This window comes from Macaca mulatta, chromosome 7 (genome assembly GCF_049350105.2).
Source record: "Macaca mulatta isolate MMU2019108-1 chromosome 7, T2T-MMU8v2.0, whole genome shotgun sequence".
NCBI lineage: Eukaryota > Metazoa > Chordata > Mammalia > Primates > Cercopithecidae > Macaca > Macaca mulatta.
In genome coordinates this window covers 173,466,792-173,483,382 of record NC_133412.1, presented here as the reverse complement: position 1 = coordinate 173,483,382, position 16,591 = coordinate 173,466,792, and the positions used below count along the sequence as shown (strand labels likewise).

General features: G+C 56.9%; 1 protein-coding gene across 19 annotated transcripts in view; it reads right to left on the bottom strand.

Annotated features, from left to right (window-relative positions):
* The window catches only part of EVL (Enah/Vasp-like), a 173,531-nt gene continuing 156,940 nt past the window's right edge, over positions 1-16,591 (bottom strand). For 8 of the 19 annotated variants that reach the window (XM_028851824.2, XM_077941702.1, XM_015144476.3 and 5 more), the window contains 9 exons: positions 15,594-15,823; positions 14,651-14,772; positions 11,648-11,708; positions 8,134-8,197; positions 6,563-6,629; positions 6,405-6,467; positions 2,991-3,057; positions 2,446-2,503; positions 1-537 (listed from right to left, as the gene is read on the bottom strand). In XM_028851824.2, coding sequence (XP_028707657.1) covers positions 500-537; positions 2,446-2,503; positions 2,991-3,057; positions 6,405-6,467; positions 6,563-6,629; positions 8,134-8,197; positions 11,648-11,708; positions 14,651-14,772; positions 15,594-15,823 — 770 coding nt within the window. In that variant the 3' untranslated portion in view covers positions 1-499. Of the gene's footprint in view, positions 538-2,445; positions 2,504-2,990; positions 3,058-5,287; positions 6,468-6,562; positions 6,630-8,133; positions 8,198-11,647; positions 11,709-14,650; positions 14,773-15,593; positions 15,824-16,591 lie in introns of all 19 variants that reach the window. The other 11 variants (XR_013396533.1, XR_013396535.1, XR_013396531.1 and 8 more) reach the window with 2 other exon arrangements.

The window sequence follows — 16,591 nt, the reverse complement described above, 5'->3', positions numbered from 1 at the left end:
TGCAGACAGTAAACTGTTTATTACTGTGTGGACACAGACACCGTGGTGCATGACAGACAGTTTCAACACCATGAGCGCTGGGGACAGAGCTGCGCCTGGACAGCTCTGCGGTGTGCAGTGGCGCCACGCCGGGCCGGCGGTCACTGCCAGCTGAGGCGTTAACAGCGTCACCTGGGAGAAAACCTGGAAACCGTCTAATGAAGCAGGTGACTTAGGGGCATCTCTCTAGAAACCCAAAGAAATGTACCTTAAATAAGCAAATATAAAACACAAAAAAGATGAGCAGACCTGGTGTTCTGTGTCAGGTAGAATCTAAAAAACCCAGGAGTTGCACTTGGTTTCCTCACTGTAACGTGTGGTCACAGGTCAGGACGTTTCACGGCAGCGCGCCCAGGCTCCTGTGCGTGCTCCGGTGCACTGGAGTCTGGGGCTGGCTGGGCTCCTGGCTGTCCTCTGTCGCCGGATGGGCTCGACATCTCAGCGCTGCGAGGCAGGCCCCTTACGTGGTGCTGATCCCGCTCAGCTCCTGCCTGATGGCTGCGGGACAGGGGGCAGCAGCTCAGGTGCAGCCAGGACCGTGCAGCCTGGCTCATCAGGGCCCTGCACCCCTGGTGTGGACCTGCCTGGTATCTGCCCCGCTCCATCTCCAGGGAGCCCCACCCAGGCTATGGCGCAGACCTCTGGGGTGACGACAAAAGGCTTTGGGTCTCATCTGCCATTCCTCCTGCGGTGGCCCCTGCTGTCACTGCCCTTTTAGGGGAGGACCTGGCATGGAGACAGAGGCTGATGCCCTGCCTGTGGCCTCATTGCTGCTGAGGAGTGGTGGGCACTGGAACCCTGGTGTGAGGAGCTGCTTTGTGTGGGGACACAGGGTCTTTGTAGGCTCTGGACAGGTGGGTGTCCAGGTGCCGGGGGCCCAGGACCCCTTCCCCCAACATAGTGGAGGCCGAGGCTCTGCCCTTCCAGCTCCTGCAGGGGTCAGCAGGAAATCTTGGCCCTGGACCCCAGGGACCACCCTGGCTCTGCTCACTCCTCAGGAGAGGCGGGGCCTCTCTTGTCTTCTTGCCTCCTCCCCGCTTCCTCACCACCCCAAGCTAGTGCACCAACCCCCTGCCTCCCAAATTTGGGCCTTTCCCTCCTTCCTCTGGTATCCATCCCCTCCCAGACTCCCCCTCCTCTATGTCAGCTCAGGCCTCTCCCTGGATGGACCTTGTTGGGCCAAGAGCCAACAGCTAGGAGAAGGTGAGGGGTGGTGGGGGCAGGCATCCCCCAGCAACAGGGAGCTGCTTCTCAGGGCCCCTGGCATAGCCCATGCCTCCCCCTCCCCTGGCTCTCAGCCAGGGTGGCCTCCACCTGGGGCTGCACCACGGCAGGTGGAGAGGCTGTGGTGGGCCCTGAGTTTCTGACCCAGCTGTGCCTGGGGCCGGATGGCGCCTGGCAGTAAGGTGGTGTGACCAGTTGGCTGGGTGCCTGCCTATCGCCCAGGCTGCCTCTTTCCCCTCGTTTGTTAACTCCTTATCTCCCCAGCCCAGGCCTTTGGGGGAACTGGACAAACAGGAACTGAGTGCTCTCTGCTCAAACAAGGGTGGGCCGGCGGCGGGAGGAGGCCTGGGTCTTCGGACTCCCACCTGCCTCTCACCTCTGCCATCAGCCTCCACCCCTGTGTGCTTGTGGGACCCTTTTGCCCAGGTCACTGTGATGCCCTGGGGGCCAGACCCAGCTACACACCTAGGTGTCAGCCTTCGTCACCCTGGGTGGGGAGGCAGGTGGGGGAGCTGGCACAGGCTGTGCTGCACAGCTCTGTCCCCTGAGTCTGCCCTGCCCAGACTCCCCCTTTTCCTCTGGCTGCAGATCTGAGCCAGTGCGCTCAAAGGCTCTGGTGGAAACCAGAAGGACGGATGTGATGCATTGAGGCCCGCCCTGCTCTGCAGCCAGAGGCTGCTCCCCGCCTGCGCCCCAGTCCAGGACCAGGCAGATTGTGAACGAGCTCAGGCCTGGAAGGTGCTTCTGTAGTGCTTGGTCTCCCTGTACCTCCAGGAAGGCAGAATGGTCCCCCCAGAACCCCAACACCGGTGACTCGAGGTGGCAGTATCAAGAAGGCAACATAAACCACCAGGGGGTGAAATGACAGAAGCTCAGGTGGCTTCCTCCAGACCTGGCTCTGGAACGATGCTGGGGTCTCCCCTCCATGCACTTCCCACGTGGGTCTTCCAGGAAGGTGCAAGGGTGTGGAAGGTCACATTCAGGTGTCATACTACCAGGGGGCTACAAATTCTTAGGCAAGCCACTTAGCTTTCCTGAGCCTGTTTCCTCAAGTAGAGATTGTAAGAAGAATGAAATCTCTCACAGGGCCCAGTACAGCATGGGCTTCAGCTCAAAACGGCAGGTCCCCACCCTGGGTGACAGGGACCCTCGTCCTGTGGCCCCGCCTGGGGCTCCACTCACCGTCAATGATCTCTTCCTTCACCTTGTGGAGCTCTCTGACCACCTCCTCTAGGATCTCCTGTTGGGAGAGGAGCGTCCAGGTGAAGGGACAGGCAGTGGAGACAGAAAAGCCGGCCGGGGCTGGGCTATGTCCAAAGGGTTCGGGGCCTCCTGGGCCTCTCCAGAGTTGCATCTGTCACCCTCGTCTCCTCGTGGCCCCTTCCCACGCTGAGGGGGAACGGTGTGGGAGGCCTGGGAAAATCCTGCCACCACCTCCCTCAGGTAGACACCACTGAAACTAAGGGCTGCCTCGGGGCAGAAAGCCCCAGAGGCAGGCCTGAGGGAGGTGCCCAGAAAGGTTGAGGGACATCCTAATTCTGGTGATGGCAGGGGCTGGGGACGAAGGACAGGCTTGGGCACCCCCTTTCCTCCAAGGCTGTTCCTTGACTGGCCTTTTGGCAGCCACGTGTGGGCCCCCAGGGCCTGCCTGGCCGTGCTGGTCAGAGACGGTCCCCAGCCTACTGGCTGCCCTCGGCCTCTGAGGGAAGGGCACAGGGCACGCTCACCTGCTTCATCCGGTCCAAGTCGAAGGCATCCAGGGCCATGTCATTCACGCTCCCAGCAGGCTTCATCCTGGGAAGGGCGGGTGCGGTAAGTGGGAGCAGGGCCTGTGGGTGCCCTGGCTGGAGATGGGTGTGGGGGAAAGCTGGTTGTGCAGAGGCCGCGCTCAGGTCGGGCCCACCTGCTCCCCTCGCTCCACAGAGGCTGCTTGCTTCGGACTCTGGCCACCTCAGACCCAGTCTCTACCTGGAGAGGTCTCCAAGGATACCGTGACCATATTTCCCAACCCGAGAGCCAAGGCTGGCTGGGGTCAACAAAGAAACTGCTTTCTGATCAGAGAGCTCTTACACAGAGGTGGCAACTTAAGTGACAACATCGCACCCACCCGCTGCCTCCCTGGAAAGAAAAACAGTATCGACAGCCTCCTCCTCAGGCTGGGAGCTCATGCTCCAGGTTGAGCTGGGGCTCGGGGAAGCAGCAGCGGCAGCAGGAGGTACAATGTGAAGTTGCAGAGTTGACACCAGCCTGGAGGCGCGCTCCTGACACACACCAGCACCCCCGGTGCTGGAGCCAGCGTTCGATCTTGGCTCACTGCAACCTCTGCCTCCCAAGTTCAAGCGATTCTCCTACCTCAGCCTCCCAAGTAGCTGGGATTACAGACATGTGCCATCAAGCCCAGCTAACTTTTGTATTTTTAGTAGAGACGGGGTTTCACCATGTTGGCCAGGCTGGTCTCGAACTCCTGACCTTACGTGATCCACCCACCTGGGTGGGCCTCCCAAAGTGCTGGGATTATGGGCGTGAGCCACTGCACCTGGCTGGTTTTGCTCTTTCGGGGTAGTTTGCATGGACCACTTCTTTGAAAAGTTTCTGAACTAAGATAACTGATTTGAATTTTATTTTTATTGATCTGAGACAGGGTCTCACTGTATCACCCAGGATGGAGTGTAGAGGCATATCATGCCTCACTGCAGCCTCAACCTCCCAGGCTCAAGTGATCCTCCCACCTTAGCCTCCCAAGTAGCTGGGACTACAGACATGTGCCCTACTTTTTAAAAATTTTATCTGTAGAGATGAGGTCTCACTGTATTGCCCAAGCTGGTCTCGAAGTCCTCGGCTCAAGTGATCCTCCTGCCTCGGCCTCCCAAACTGCTAGGATGACAGGCATGAGCGCCGTGCCGGCCTGATTTGAATGTTAATGTGTCACATATGCACTTTCCCTGGAAGATCTTGGCAAAATGCTTGTCTATCTGGTCTTTTCAACGTGACTTGGTGCTGCAAGACACACTGCTGGGACCCAAGTTCCCTCCCACATGGACAGGATGGAGGCTGGAGCCCATGGTTTCAGGGAAATGTATGTGGCCTGAGCCCCTGGGTGTGACCATGGGCACAACACATTTATCTGGCAGGGCCAGCCTTGGCTGCTGAGGGGTTACGGGCACAGATGAGGACCATCTGGTGACTCTGAGGACCACTGTTGCCCACAGCCAGGGAGAATAAGGATGAAGAATGCGTGTTCCCACACTCTCCAGATGAGCTCAAGAAAGAGTTGGCCAAGCGTAGCCCTAAATAGGTCTGTAATTCTGGGTCCTGAGAGTCAAACGCATCCAGCCAGAGGTCCCTGGGTCCTTCAGGCCTCTCCTGTGGGTTCCAGACCCTATTCCAGCAACAACTGCTGGGACACCTGGGCCGACTGCTCCACCTCGCCAGGCCCTGGCCCTCTCCATCTGCAGCCCTAATAGCCACCCAGCGAGAAACACAGCAGGCTTCCTAAGCAATGCAACACACCAGAGGGGTGGTGGTACATGCTCCCCTTGGAGCCATCTGGAAATCAGAGAACAGATTTGTCTCAGAGCTGAAAAGAGACCCTATTTCAAGCATGAATGGCCTTGACAATGTTCCTGCCCAGTGAGCGACCCTTGGCCACTCACAACATGGCAGCCTGCCTTTGCTGCACCAGCAGGACAGGGCGGGGTCCACTGGGAGCGCTGCAGGCTCCCCCTGCTGCTGTATCTGCTCCAGGGCCCTCGCTTTGCCCACTCTGGTTGCCTTCCCCTCCCCAGCCATCATCATGGCACCCTGTGCCTCAAGCTCCCTGACGGCCCTGCACATGAATACAATGTAAACTTCTAACTCGTTGCTCCCTCACACCCTGCACATGAATACAATCTAAACTTCTAGCTCAGCGCTCCCTCACACCCTCTTCCTCACCCTTCCCGTTCCCCCGCCCCATGGCCTGCTGTCTACTCCGAGGTGTGGGAGAGCTCGCGGGTGGCTGCAGGCTCAGGGCCCTGGCACTTACCCTTCCTTCTGCTTGGAAGGCTGTCCCCATGATCTCCGTACAGCAGACTCCTCCTCGTCCGGGTCAACGAAAATGCCAGCTCCCGGCAGAGGCCTGCCCCACCCCACTCCCCAAAGCACCCTGTCCCTTCCACCATGTGGCCCCGCACCCTCTCCAGAGCACCCCTCAGGACCACAGTGGCCTTGATCACGCGGTGCTCTTTGCAGGCAGGGAGTGTCCCCAGCACACGGCCCGGCTGACCATAAGCCTTCGACAAAGCCCAGCTGACCGCTAAGGCCGCCTCATCTCTGTCCACCCGCACTGGTCTTGGCATTGCTGCCAGGGCCAGGCCACGCTCTGCTCTGCTCGCCACCTGTTTAGCTCTGCAAGGCCAGTTTCAATGCCTCCTGCTCTGTGACAAGGGTGGTTTCCCTTCAACTTGTGGTGGCAATGGAGACATTCTTGATGCAGGTTCTAGAGGCCTTCAAATTCAGGCCAAATGTGCCTCCAGATACTATGTGGCTGGCTGCCTCTGCCTTTTTGGGCAACCTCAGTTCCAAATGTTCTATCATGTTGTCATGCCAGCTTTTGACTCGGGAAATACGGTCAGCATGTCTGTGGGGAAACTGGCTCTGTGTGCTGGACGCAGAGGAAGGACTCTGGGCTGCAGGAAAGGGGTGGGGCTCAGGGCCAGAGATAGGACTAGTTGAACTGCAGTGTGCGGCCCTGGCTAGTGACCACACTCCATGTCCAGCTGTTGTTTGCACAGCTGTCCCCACCACTGCCCTGTGCAGCAGGGGTTAACACACCTCACTTTGTGGGGGGGGAAAGAGAGGCTTGGAGAAGCCACCTAACTTGCCCACTGTCACACGTAGTGAGTCCAGAGCTGGGACTCCAGGTTGGCCCCCTGCACTACCTCTGTGGACAGGTCACTGCCCTCCTTGGTCACTGCCCTCAGAGGGAGGAGAAGGAGCTGTCAGGACCCCAAGGTCCTGGGTCTGAAATAACAGATCACCTTCCCAGAGCAAGCTGTTAAATGCCAGGACGTGAGACAAGGTGCAAGGGTGTTAGTCACGGGATGGGGGACAGAGGAGCCCCAAACCCTGGGGAACATGTGAGCAGGAGGGTTGTTCGGTACCTAGAGTGAGGCTGCGACTGAAGGGGGCTCTTAGCTTCGGGGCTCTTTGCCACAGACGGGGTTCTACGGCAATGGAATGAAACAGACATGTGAATCGGCGCCAGCGCCCACCTCTGCCCCACCAGCCTCACCACTCAGGCCTTCCCGGGGCAGCTCACCTGGACAGAATCGAGGACACAGGTTTCTCCACCGAGTTGCTCCGCTCCCAGGGCTTCCGGCCAGCCTCTGTTAATTCATTTCATGGATGAAGAACCTCACAGCTGAGAGGACTCAGTAGCCACCCCAATCCCCTAAACATCCCCCTAAATATCCCAACAGGAAGCCCTCACCCATGCCGAGGGTGCAGAGCCCCGTGGCACAAAGGTCTGATGTGAGTCGAGCCAAAACCTGGCTCAGTCCCCCATGGCCTAGGTCAGGTTGACCCTGACCTGTCACCTGGTTCTGAGGCCTTCACTGTGCCAGGTCTCTCTGGAACGTGAGCCTGCTGGTAAGGGACCCAGTGACCAGAGCCACAGGGTGAGCAAGCAGGACCTCCCCGGACATCCCAGCACAGCCTTGCTCCCACATGTGGTGCGGCGGCCAGGCCCCTTAGCCTGGCACCTGCTACTGAGGGGCTCCTTAGTCTGCCCCCAGTGCTGCGCCTGGCTCTGTCCCATGCTGGCTGGCTTGTCTTTTCTTTTTTAAGGTAAGTGGTATTGGGTTATATTTTGTTCTACTCCAAAAGATTTGTTGCATTTGTTGCATTAAAAAGATTTGTTGACTTTGCAGGATGAGCAGAGGCAGAAGACAAAATCTCTAGGGGTAGTGGGGCAGTTGCCTGGCCCCGAGCTGAGCCTTGGCACCCTGCAGACCAACTGTGGGACTGAGGCAGTTTTCCACAAAGCCACCTTCTGGGACAGGCGCTGGGCCTGCAGGCACTAGACCTGGGGCTACAGACATGTCCCAGGTGTGTGGCCTTGAGCAAACCACTTTCCACACAGATGGGAACCAGGGAGCCCACTCACTGGACTGTTGGAAGCAGCAAACAGGGCGGGGCATTGATCATGTTCATCAACCAGAGGAGGCAGACCAACATGCCAGGCAAAGTCTTTGGAGGAGAGGACATGGGGTGCAGTCTCACAGGGAGGCGACACCCAACCCGAGCATGCCCGAGAGACACACACGAACAGCTGGCAAGAGCCTCCTCTGCCCAGCTAGGGCAGCCTGATGCCCCTGCCTCTCCTCGCTATGCTGACGAGCACAGGCCTGGCACAGAGCAGGTGCTGCAAAAATGGCTGTGGAGTGAACAACCCTGGGGTCTTCCTCCCACTGCGAAGCCTCATCATACTCTCCTACCTCCCTCCCATCTGCCACAGCTTAGACAGAGAAACCTGAGCCAGGGAAGGGGCTGCGTTTCGGGTGGAGCAGGATCTACTGCCATCTCTGTAATGTCAGTCATCAGCTGGTGTTTCACCGGGAGACATAAGTGCTGACAATGACACTGCTTAAGAGCACTGGCCCCGGCCAGCCTCAGGAGCCCCCTCAGTGGGTCTGCTCTAGCACTTCCTGTGCTCCCGCACGGGCTCCTCGGGGAGGCTCTGGAGGACCCTTAAGAACTGGGCCTCCCAGCGGCCTGGCCCTCTGCTCAGGCATACTAAAGAGGCTGGATCGGAGGGTCCTCTCAGAAGGGTCCCCCCTCCCACTCTGAGACCTCATGCCTCAGTGGGGTCAGCGGGGGGCGCCCTCTCACCTGAGGAGTTAGGCGGCTGGCTGGCTGCTCGGGTCCCCGGAGAGGGGGAGGTACTAGGATCTTCCTAAAATGGAGAAGAAGGAAGTCTGTTTAGGAAGGCCACCTGGGGCTAGGACAGGACATCACTGGACACTTCATTAAACCTGTTTTCCAAATGTCCCCAATGAACACACATGACTTTTATAATTAGCAAAACATTAAATATTTAAAAGTGAAAACTCAAAATCTCAGTGGGGAGTGACTCGAGCCAGTGGACAAACCTGGGGAAGGGAAGGCTGCAGGGAGCTACAGGTTCTCTGCAGGGTGATGCAGAACTTCCTTCTGCCCCTCAACACCCCCAAGCCCTGAGCCCGCCGTGGGCCGGATGCCTCCCGTGTGTCATCTCGCTGACTTCTCGTGAGCACCCCGTGGAGTGGCCTGCTCCCCCTGTGCAGCACACACACCTGCCCGTGTAATAGGTCTGTGGCAATGCTCGAATAGTGGACATGTTCACCCAGCAGTGGAACACCTAACACTCATCATGCACGGCATGTGCGTCAGGACGATTTTTCAGTATCAAGTGCGCGCCACTGATTAAGTATTAAGAGTAACCCTTCCACTTGACGGAGCAGGATGCACAACATTCAAGCTGCTGACAGGCGGCCTCCCAACCTGAAGTGTCATCCACTCCGAAGCAAAGAACCTCTGTCACCGTGGCAGAGGTCTTTGCTTCGTCTCCTCTGCTCACTACGTCCCCACACGAGAAGAGGCCTCGCACCTATCAGGAACACCCTGCGTATCTGTGTGGTGAATGAATAAGTCCTGGGGGGCTCTGGTCGAGAGGCAAAAGCAGGTGCCAGGCTGCAGGTGTTGGGATGAGGTCCTTAGGCCTCCTCATTTTAAAGACAGCTGAATAACAGATTATGTCAATCAACACACACGTGTGGGGGCCACGATGCAAGCTATATAGGGTGACATCAGAGTCACTAAAAAATTATCATCTTTTCTCGTATGTTTTTTTTTAAACCCTCCCTGCTTAAAAGGGAAGTTATGCTTCGACTCCAGGCTGGCAAAGAGGTGGCCGCAGCACTCCCCGGCCCTGGGCACAGAGGCTCGCATCCCTCCTCTGGCAGTCGCAGTCTGTGAGGCAGCCGTGCCTGGCGTGCCTGGGTGCAGGTTTTCAGGTGGTAGAACTGGTCCTCGGAGCAGTAACTCCATTGGCCCACGGCCAGCTCTGCCATGGCAGAGTGCCTGCCCAAGTCACCGGACTCCACATTTGGGGCTCTTTTCATCTTTCAGAGAAGCCTTCTTTCTTCTCTGTTAATGATAAACATAGTGCATGTTCACTGCAGAGAATCGGTGAAATACCGGGAAGCATAAACAAGAAAATGAGCGCCGGCCATCAGCCTCTCTCCCTCCCACTGTACTTGTTTGGTGCGTGGATCTTCTGAAGGCCCTGCTCTCTTTAGAGGCTAGTCCCGAGTGTGAGAAGGGACCATGGCAAACAAGAACCAGCTGTAGCCAGGGGCCCATCAACAAGAGAGAAAAGATAGGGGTCTGAGGAGGAGAGTGCCATCCTTGGGGTTGAAGGTTTCAAGAATGTTCCTCTTCTAGAAGCCCCTGGGCTTTGAAATCCATTCTTTTTTTTTTTTTTTTTTTTTGAGACGGAGTCTTGCTGTGTGGCCCAGGCTGGAGTGCAGTGGCGCGATCTCGGCTCACTGCAAGCTCCGCCTCCCGGGTTCACGCTATTCTCCCGCCTCAGCCTCTGAGTAGCTGGGACTACAGGCGCCCGCCACCACGCCCGGCTAGTTTTTTATATTTTTAGTAGAGACGGGGTTTCACCATGTTAGCCAGGATGGTCTCGATCTCCTGACCTTGTGATCCACCCGCCTCGGCCTCTCAAAGTGCTGGGATTACAGGCTTGAGCCACCGCGCCCGGCCTGAAATCCATTCTTAGAGCTCGAGGAGTGAGTTTCAGTTTTCAGGGGCTGGGACTGCAACATATTGGCACCTGATTAAGAAAGCCCAGCAATGTCTTCGGAGCCCCAGGCCTGTGGCTGGAACCAGGCCACAGTATTTTGATGTCTGTGATTATGCTGTGGCCTGCAATTTCAGAAATTAATGGCAAGTCAGTTGGCTAAACTCCACAGCATGTGCAAGGTACGGAAATGGTGGACGTGAGAGAAGCCCAGGCCTGGCCCTCCAAGGGCCTAAGATCTGGCAGGAGACAGTGAGTCTGCACAAGCAATCGTGCCTGTGCTGAGGGTCTGGGGAGAAGACCAGGGCTGGGATCAAGTAGTGAAGAGCTTGTGAGGCCTGGGGGTCAGGAGGCTGTTTTTTGTTGTTGTTGTTGTTTTGTTTTTGAGACGGAGTCTTACTCTTGTTGCCCAGGCTGGAGTGCAATGGTGCGATCTCCGCTCACTGCAACCTCTGCCTCCCAGGTTCAAGGAATTCTCCTGCTTCAGTCTCCTGAGTAGCTGGGATTACAGGCATGTGCCACCACACCCAGCTAATTCTATATTTTTAGCAGAGATGGCGTTTCACTATGTTGGCCAGGCTGGTCTCAAACTCCTGATCTCAGGTGATCCATCTGCCTCAGCCTCCCAAAGTGCTGGGATTATAGATGTGAAGTGCTGCGCCAGCCGGGAGGCTGTTTTTTAAGGAGTAAGGTTTATGCAGAGAAGTGCAGGCTGAATGGGAGCTGGCTAGTGGGGCAAAGGGACCCTTATGTGCCCAGGACGGGGCTGAGAGGTGCGGATCAGCTGGGAGGGCTATAGCCTCAGGGTAACACCAGCATGACCCTGACTAATGGGAGGACAGGGCAGGAAGCCTACTCTGGTCCCTGGCAGTTGTATTTCCTCTCTCATTCTGCACTGAGGTGGAACCTTTAAGGCATTTGTAGTTAAGGCTAAACTTAGCCCTGTCAGTAGCAGTCTTTTTATAGGAAAAGCTTAACACAGAGGAAAAGAGAATTAGCTGCCCTAAGTGGAAGCAGATGTTGGGAGTTCCGGCAGCCAGGCTGGCTCTGGGCTGCCTGCTAAGGACAAGAGCTAGGGGTCCAGGGCTCCTTCGCCACAGCTCACCTGAAGCTCCTGCTGGAAGAGAGGTCTTTAGGAACAGAAATAATTTGAAAATAAAAACCTCTCTGGGCTTCTGGCAGACGTGCCCCACTGCAGTGTACTCTTGGAGTCCCAGTCCCGACGAGACCCTGGCTGGTCTGTGCTCCCTGGGGCTCCTGGGCAGGAGAAGTAGCCCTGCGGTGCAGTGCCAGGGCCCCAGGTTTCTCCCCTGTTGGGCTGCAGCTCCAAGGGTGGAGCAGTGTCTGGTCGGTGGTGCTCAGTGAGGGCAGGCCTGTCGCTGGGCCAGGGTGGTGCAGGGCCAAGCGCTGCAGAGCCCCTCCGCCCCTGCTGTGAATCACCTGAAGAAGTGCCCGCCCCATGCAGGTCCCAAAGGCCTCGCCTGAGATCAGAGAGCCTCCCTGCCGACGCACTGATCTCAGTGGGAAGCCTGAGGGCGGGGCAGGCTGCTTGCTCACCATTTGGCTTTCATCTTCCTTCTTCTCAGCTGGCTTGTCTGACTGGGAGGCTGCTTTTCTCCTAGGCACAAAGAAGGGGAAGATACGGATCAGCTCCTCACGTTCTCACACTGTCCCAGAACTCTTCTGCTTCCTCCCTGCCAGACCCACCCCAGCACTCAGATAAACCTGTGGGGGAAAATGACGGTGTGAAGGAGGCGGCTTGTCCAGGCCCCATCTGGTGAGGAGCCAGGCCCAGGCAAATGTCCAGGACCTCTGTGTGCTCATGGCCTGGGACATGAAACTGGTTTAGATAGAGAGGGCGAGATGCCTCTGTGTCTGTTTAGCTCTACTGGTGGCAGCTGTAGTGTCCGAGGGGTGGAGGGGAGGCGGGCGTGCTCTGTTCCCAGGACACCGAAGACCTGGCCACATGGGACAGAGAGGCACAGTCTGTCACACAGGTCAGGACATTGGACACTTTCACCCTAAGGCCCTCGTGTCTCGGAACTCAGTTAACCCAGCCATGCCCTCCCCAATCTAGAATGCCACTCAGAGCCTGGAAATGCTCAGAAGAGGAGCCCTGGCAAAGGTCCACGTGACGCCCTTGAGTCGGTTCGCGCACCTCCCCAGTATGAATCCCCGTTTCATGTACTCTAAAACCTCACCCACATTTTTTGGCCTCAGTGGTATCTGCTGACCTCCCAGGTCTACACAGGCAGACCCTCAGTGTTCCCCAGAGATAGGCTTCTGTGGCTCTTCAACTTGAGATGAGCTGCCCATCAAGCATGGAACTGGTCTGAGGTGTGGCGAGGGGCCGTGGCCTGTCTGGGGCCTGTCTGTGATGGGCCCAACTGGCTCCCCTTCTTTAGCTCTCATCTCAGGACACGTCTGCCCACCTCGTCCCTCAGCTCAGAAACCAGGGAACCACCCCTGACACCAGCTTTTTATAACAGTCACCCTGGTCAGTTCTACCTCTAAATCTGGGTACCCGCCTGTCTTTTTTGTCTTTACTTTTGACACCTTCCTGCATGCCCCCATCATCTCTTCCTGGACTGTCAGAGTCTCCTAACTGGCCTAGCCACGATCATTTTCACCTCACCAGCTGCCCCCAGCAGCCAGCGTCCCATCTCCTAGAAACAGAACGCTGACCAAGCCACCCGCTCGCAGGGGGTGTCGGCAGGAGGAGTGTCTGTGAAAGTGCTGCTAAACAGGGGCTTTCCGTCCACGTTTATTTCCCTCCTGTCCTCCACTACTGGCAGAGAGACTCAACTGCATGCCCTCAGAGGCAGGAGACAACCGACATGAAAAGAAACCTGGCAAGGGCATTGTCATGGTCAGCTCCACCCAGGAGCCATCACTAAGGTGGATTTCAAAGAGCAACCTGATTGATCCCTGCTGAGCTATGCAAAGCATGTGTGTTCTCGGGAGGGCCTTGGCTCTCCCACCAGCATCTGGCATCTCACTGGCTCCTGGCAATACTGGCCTTTTCCTGTTCTCAGACAGAAGGGTGCTTCCCTCAGCGTGGTCTGGGACTCAGGGAGAGCATTCATATTTTCTTTTCCAAAACGATTTCTATTTCTCTGTGGCCCATCCTCCCCTCTGAGTGCTCTGAGGTGGAACCCGATGCCCTGCACCAGGAGGCTCCCTCTTCCAGCCGGACCTTTGGTCCATTTCCTGCACACCTAGCTCTCCAGGCACAGGGGGCGTCGGCCTTCCCAGCTTTACCTTAACTCTGCCCACTGTCCCTCTTACAGCACAGGACATTCTCATCCTTCCGCGAGCCCTCCCGGCCTCTCCCCTGCGGAACCCTTCACCTCTGTGTGACCGCTGTCAGCCCCGCACACCTGGACTCACTCACAGGAAACTGCTCAGAAGCCTGCCTCCTGTCTTGGCGATTTACACACGCTGAGGCCCGTGCTGTGGATCCACCTTGCTGTTCCCTGACACATGCGGAGCCTCCCCTCCCTGCCATCTGTGATGCACGCAAAGAGGCCCTTGGCAGGAAACCCAGGCTGTGTCCCCGCCATGAAGTGCCACACCAGCTGCCTGCATCTGTGGGCCTCTGTCATCTCGCGTCATCCTCATGGAGCCACGTGAAGGTAATGAGAGGAACTAGGACTGCAGTGTGAAGACCCTGGGCACACACAGAGTTCTCACTTGGGTCAGCCAATTGGAAGGCAGCTGGGAGGGCCAGGAGAAGGTGACAAAGTGGCAGGGGGTGGAGGTTGGGTTACCAAGGGAACAGGGTCCCTGCTGCAGCTTCCTCTATTCTGGCAGGAGAGGCCTGCTCCTGTGCCCTCTGGTGCCTAGGTGAGCCACGATATTGGTAGTCCAAGGTGAGCACATTCCTGATGCCAAGTCATATTTTAAAATAAAATCCAAGCTTTGCATCCCTTTTGAGAAACACCTGGATGATCTCCCCACCTGCTCGGGTTTCATCTGGGGAACAGCAGAGAGCCACAATGGCAGGCTGCAGCCACACATGGCCAGGTCTCAGGCCCTAGAGTCCGGCCGGGATGTAGATGGAACTGCTCTCTCTCCGTCACTCAGGGCAATGGCCTCTGGGCTCCCACCCTTCGTAACCCCTCCTGAGTCCTCCATAATGAACCCTGGAGGATGGGGCGCCTTTACCACACATTCACCAGAGTGTCCTCTGCAAACTCATCCACTGCAGCCACATCTTATTTCTGTTAGGATCTTAAGAGCAAGGACTGTTCTTTTTCCTGCGTTTATCTTTGAAATTGTCTCCAAACTTGTCTCTGCTCAGGACAGGGCTAGTACATGATAGATGCTTCAGGAAATACTTGCTGAGCTAAAATGAAGGATTTGGAGTTTAGAGGACTCCTGTGGGCTTGCTGCTTCACACTAAGCCCTTGGGAAGGGTAAACTTAAGTAACAGTTTCCCCTGCTTGGCTAAACCCAGGGAACAAAGATTCTGGGGTCAAGCAAGGATTCTGTGTGCAGCACTGGGGGCCAGGAGCTTCCCACTAGGCACAACAAGTCTCGGGAGGTGTAGAGACCTACCTCTTGGCCAGCAGTTTGTTCATTTCCTCCATGAGGCCTCCTCCGCCACCCCCACTGCTTGCCCGGTTGGCATCGGACTTCGAGGTCCCACTGGGACTGGAGCCTCCAGATGCATCTTCTGGCTGAGGAAAAAGGAGGCCACGTTTTAGATTCTGCTGCTGATGGCAGAACAGGGAGCAGCAACTACGTGAGGGGATGCAGGCGACTATGTGCGTGTGAATCCTATGGCAGCAGCACTGCAAGGGGCCTCAGGGGCCATCTAGTCCATTATTCCCCAACCCCACAGGGGAGAAAACCAGAATCAACGGAGGGACAAGGACCAGCCCAGGTCACACAGGTCGCAGACACGCCCCAGCCTGCAGGCTCATTGTCAGTGTCTTTGCCAAGACCAGCCATGACACATGGCGGGAGGGAGGGAGGGGAGAAGAGACTGTTCTGTGGGAAGGAAATGCAATGTAAGCCAAAGGTCTGTATCAGAGCTATTCTTACAAGCACAGTTCCAGAACATATGAGCAAGGGTTAGGGAAGAAACAGCCAGGTGGACCTAGTTGCCAGGATACAGCTTCGTACAGTGGAAAGGGCAATGGACTTAGATTCAGGAGACCCAGGCTTGAGTCCAAAATCTGCTATTTATAAACGGTGTGACTTGCGCAAATTCTTCAGCTTTTGTGCTTCCACTTCCTCATCTCTAAAGCGGGACGTATTTCTGGCCCCACGTATGAAGGTCAATGTGAGGCTCAATGGCTAACTAAAGCACCTCAAAATTTCAAATTGCTGTCCCATGCGATTTCTTATTTGAGAAAAAGGGGCCAAGGGCCAGCTAGCTTTGGGCAGGGAGGCAGTTTGCTCAGCGTCTCACAGACGGGGGAAGGAATACAATCACTTTGCAGACGGCATAAGCGTCCCTCGGTCCCATTCCCGCCCCGCGCACAGGAGGTCTTACCCGTTGGACTCTTCTCAGCTTGGCCCCAGCTATGGCAGCGGCCAGTCCTGACATGGAGCTCTCGTCGTGGCTGGACCCCTGGGCTCCTCCAGCTGGCAGTGGGGGTGGGGGAGGTGGGGTAGCCCCTGTGGGTGGAGGTGGGACTGGGGGTGGGGGTGGCGGTGGAGGCCCACTACATGAGATGGGGGCGCTGGCTGCAGATGAGGGATGCCCTGGTGGGAGGATGGGCCCTGAAACGCAACAGTGAGGCTCAGCCAGCTCCAGCACCCAGCTGGGGGCTAAGCCTGCTGCTCTCAGCTCAGGTTTCCCAGAGGAAGGACAGAGGGCAGGCTGCTCCTCAGAGGGATGAGGAACAGCTCCAGGCCTGCTTCATCCAGGAAGCCCCCATGGGATGAACTTGGCTCTGGCACAATTATTCCCTATTCTGGTGTCCTCAGTACTCCGGGGCCTGGCTGGACCCACGGTGTCCTCTATTTGCTTAACATTCCTTGAGCCCAGGCAATTTCCTCTTGCTCCAATCATGTTTTTCCAGGGGGAGAGGAAGCTGGCTGGTTACAGTTTGTGCCTCTTCTCTTCTCTGCTCCTTCTAAGCACCTAGCATCCCCTAGGCAGAAGCTAGTCACCAAGAGCCAACTGTGACTGACACTTGGTCTTTGGAGGCCGTGGCAGGTACTGTGGGTCCCAGGGCCAACTGGGGGCGTGGGTCAGGGCGCAATGCTGAGTGCTGGGCTCCAGCATCATCCATCCAGCCCCCTCCGCCAGTGCTGCCTGAGCCTGTTTTGTGCCAGGCAATGTGCTAGGTGCTGGGTATGGTGCCGGGGAAAACCAGCCACAAGCTCTCTGCTCAGGGTGCTCACAGCTTGTGAGGAACAGTCAACAAATTGCACGGGTAAATGCAGATGGAGGACTGTGGCGAGCTGACAAGTGTTACCAAGGGCAGGCACATGGCGCCATGTTGGTATACAAAGAGGCGCTCCAGCCTGGCCAGAAGTTCACGG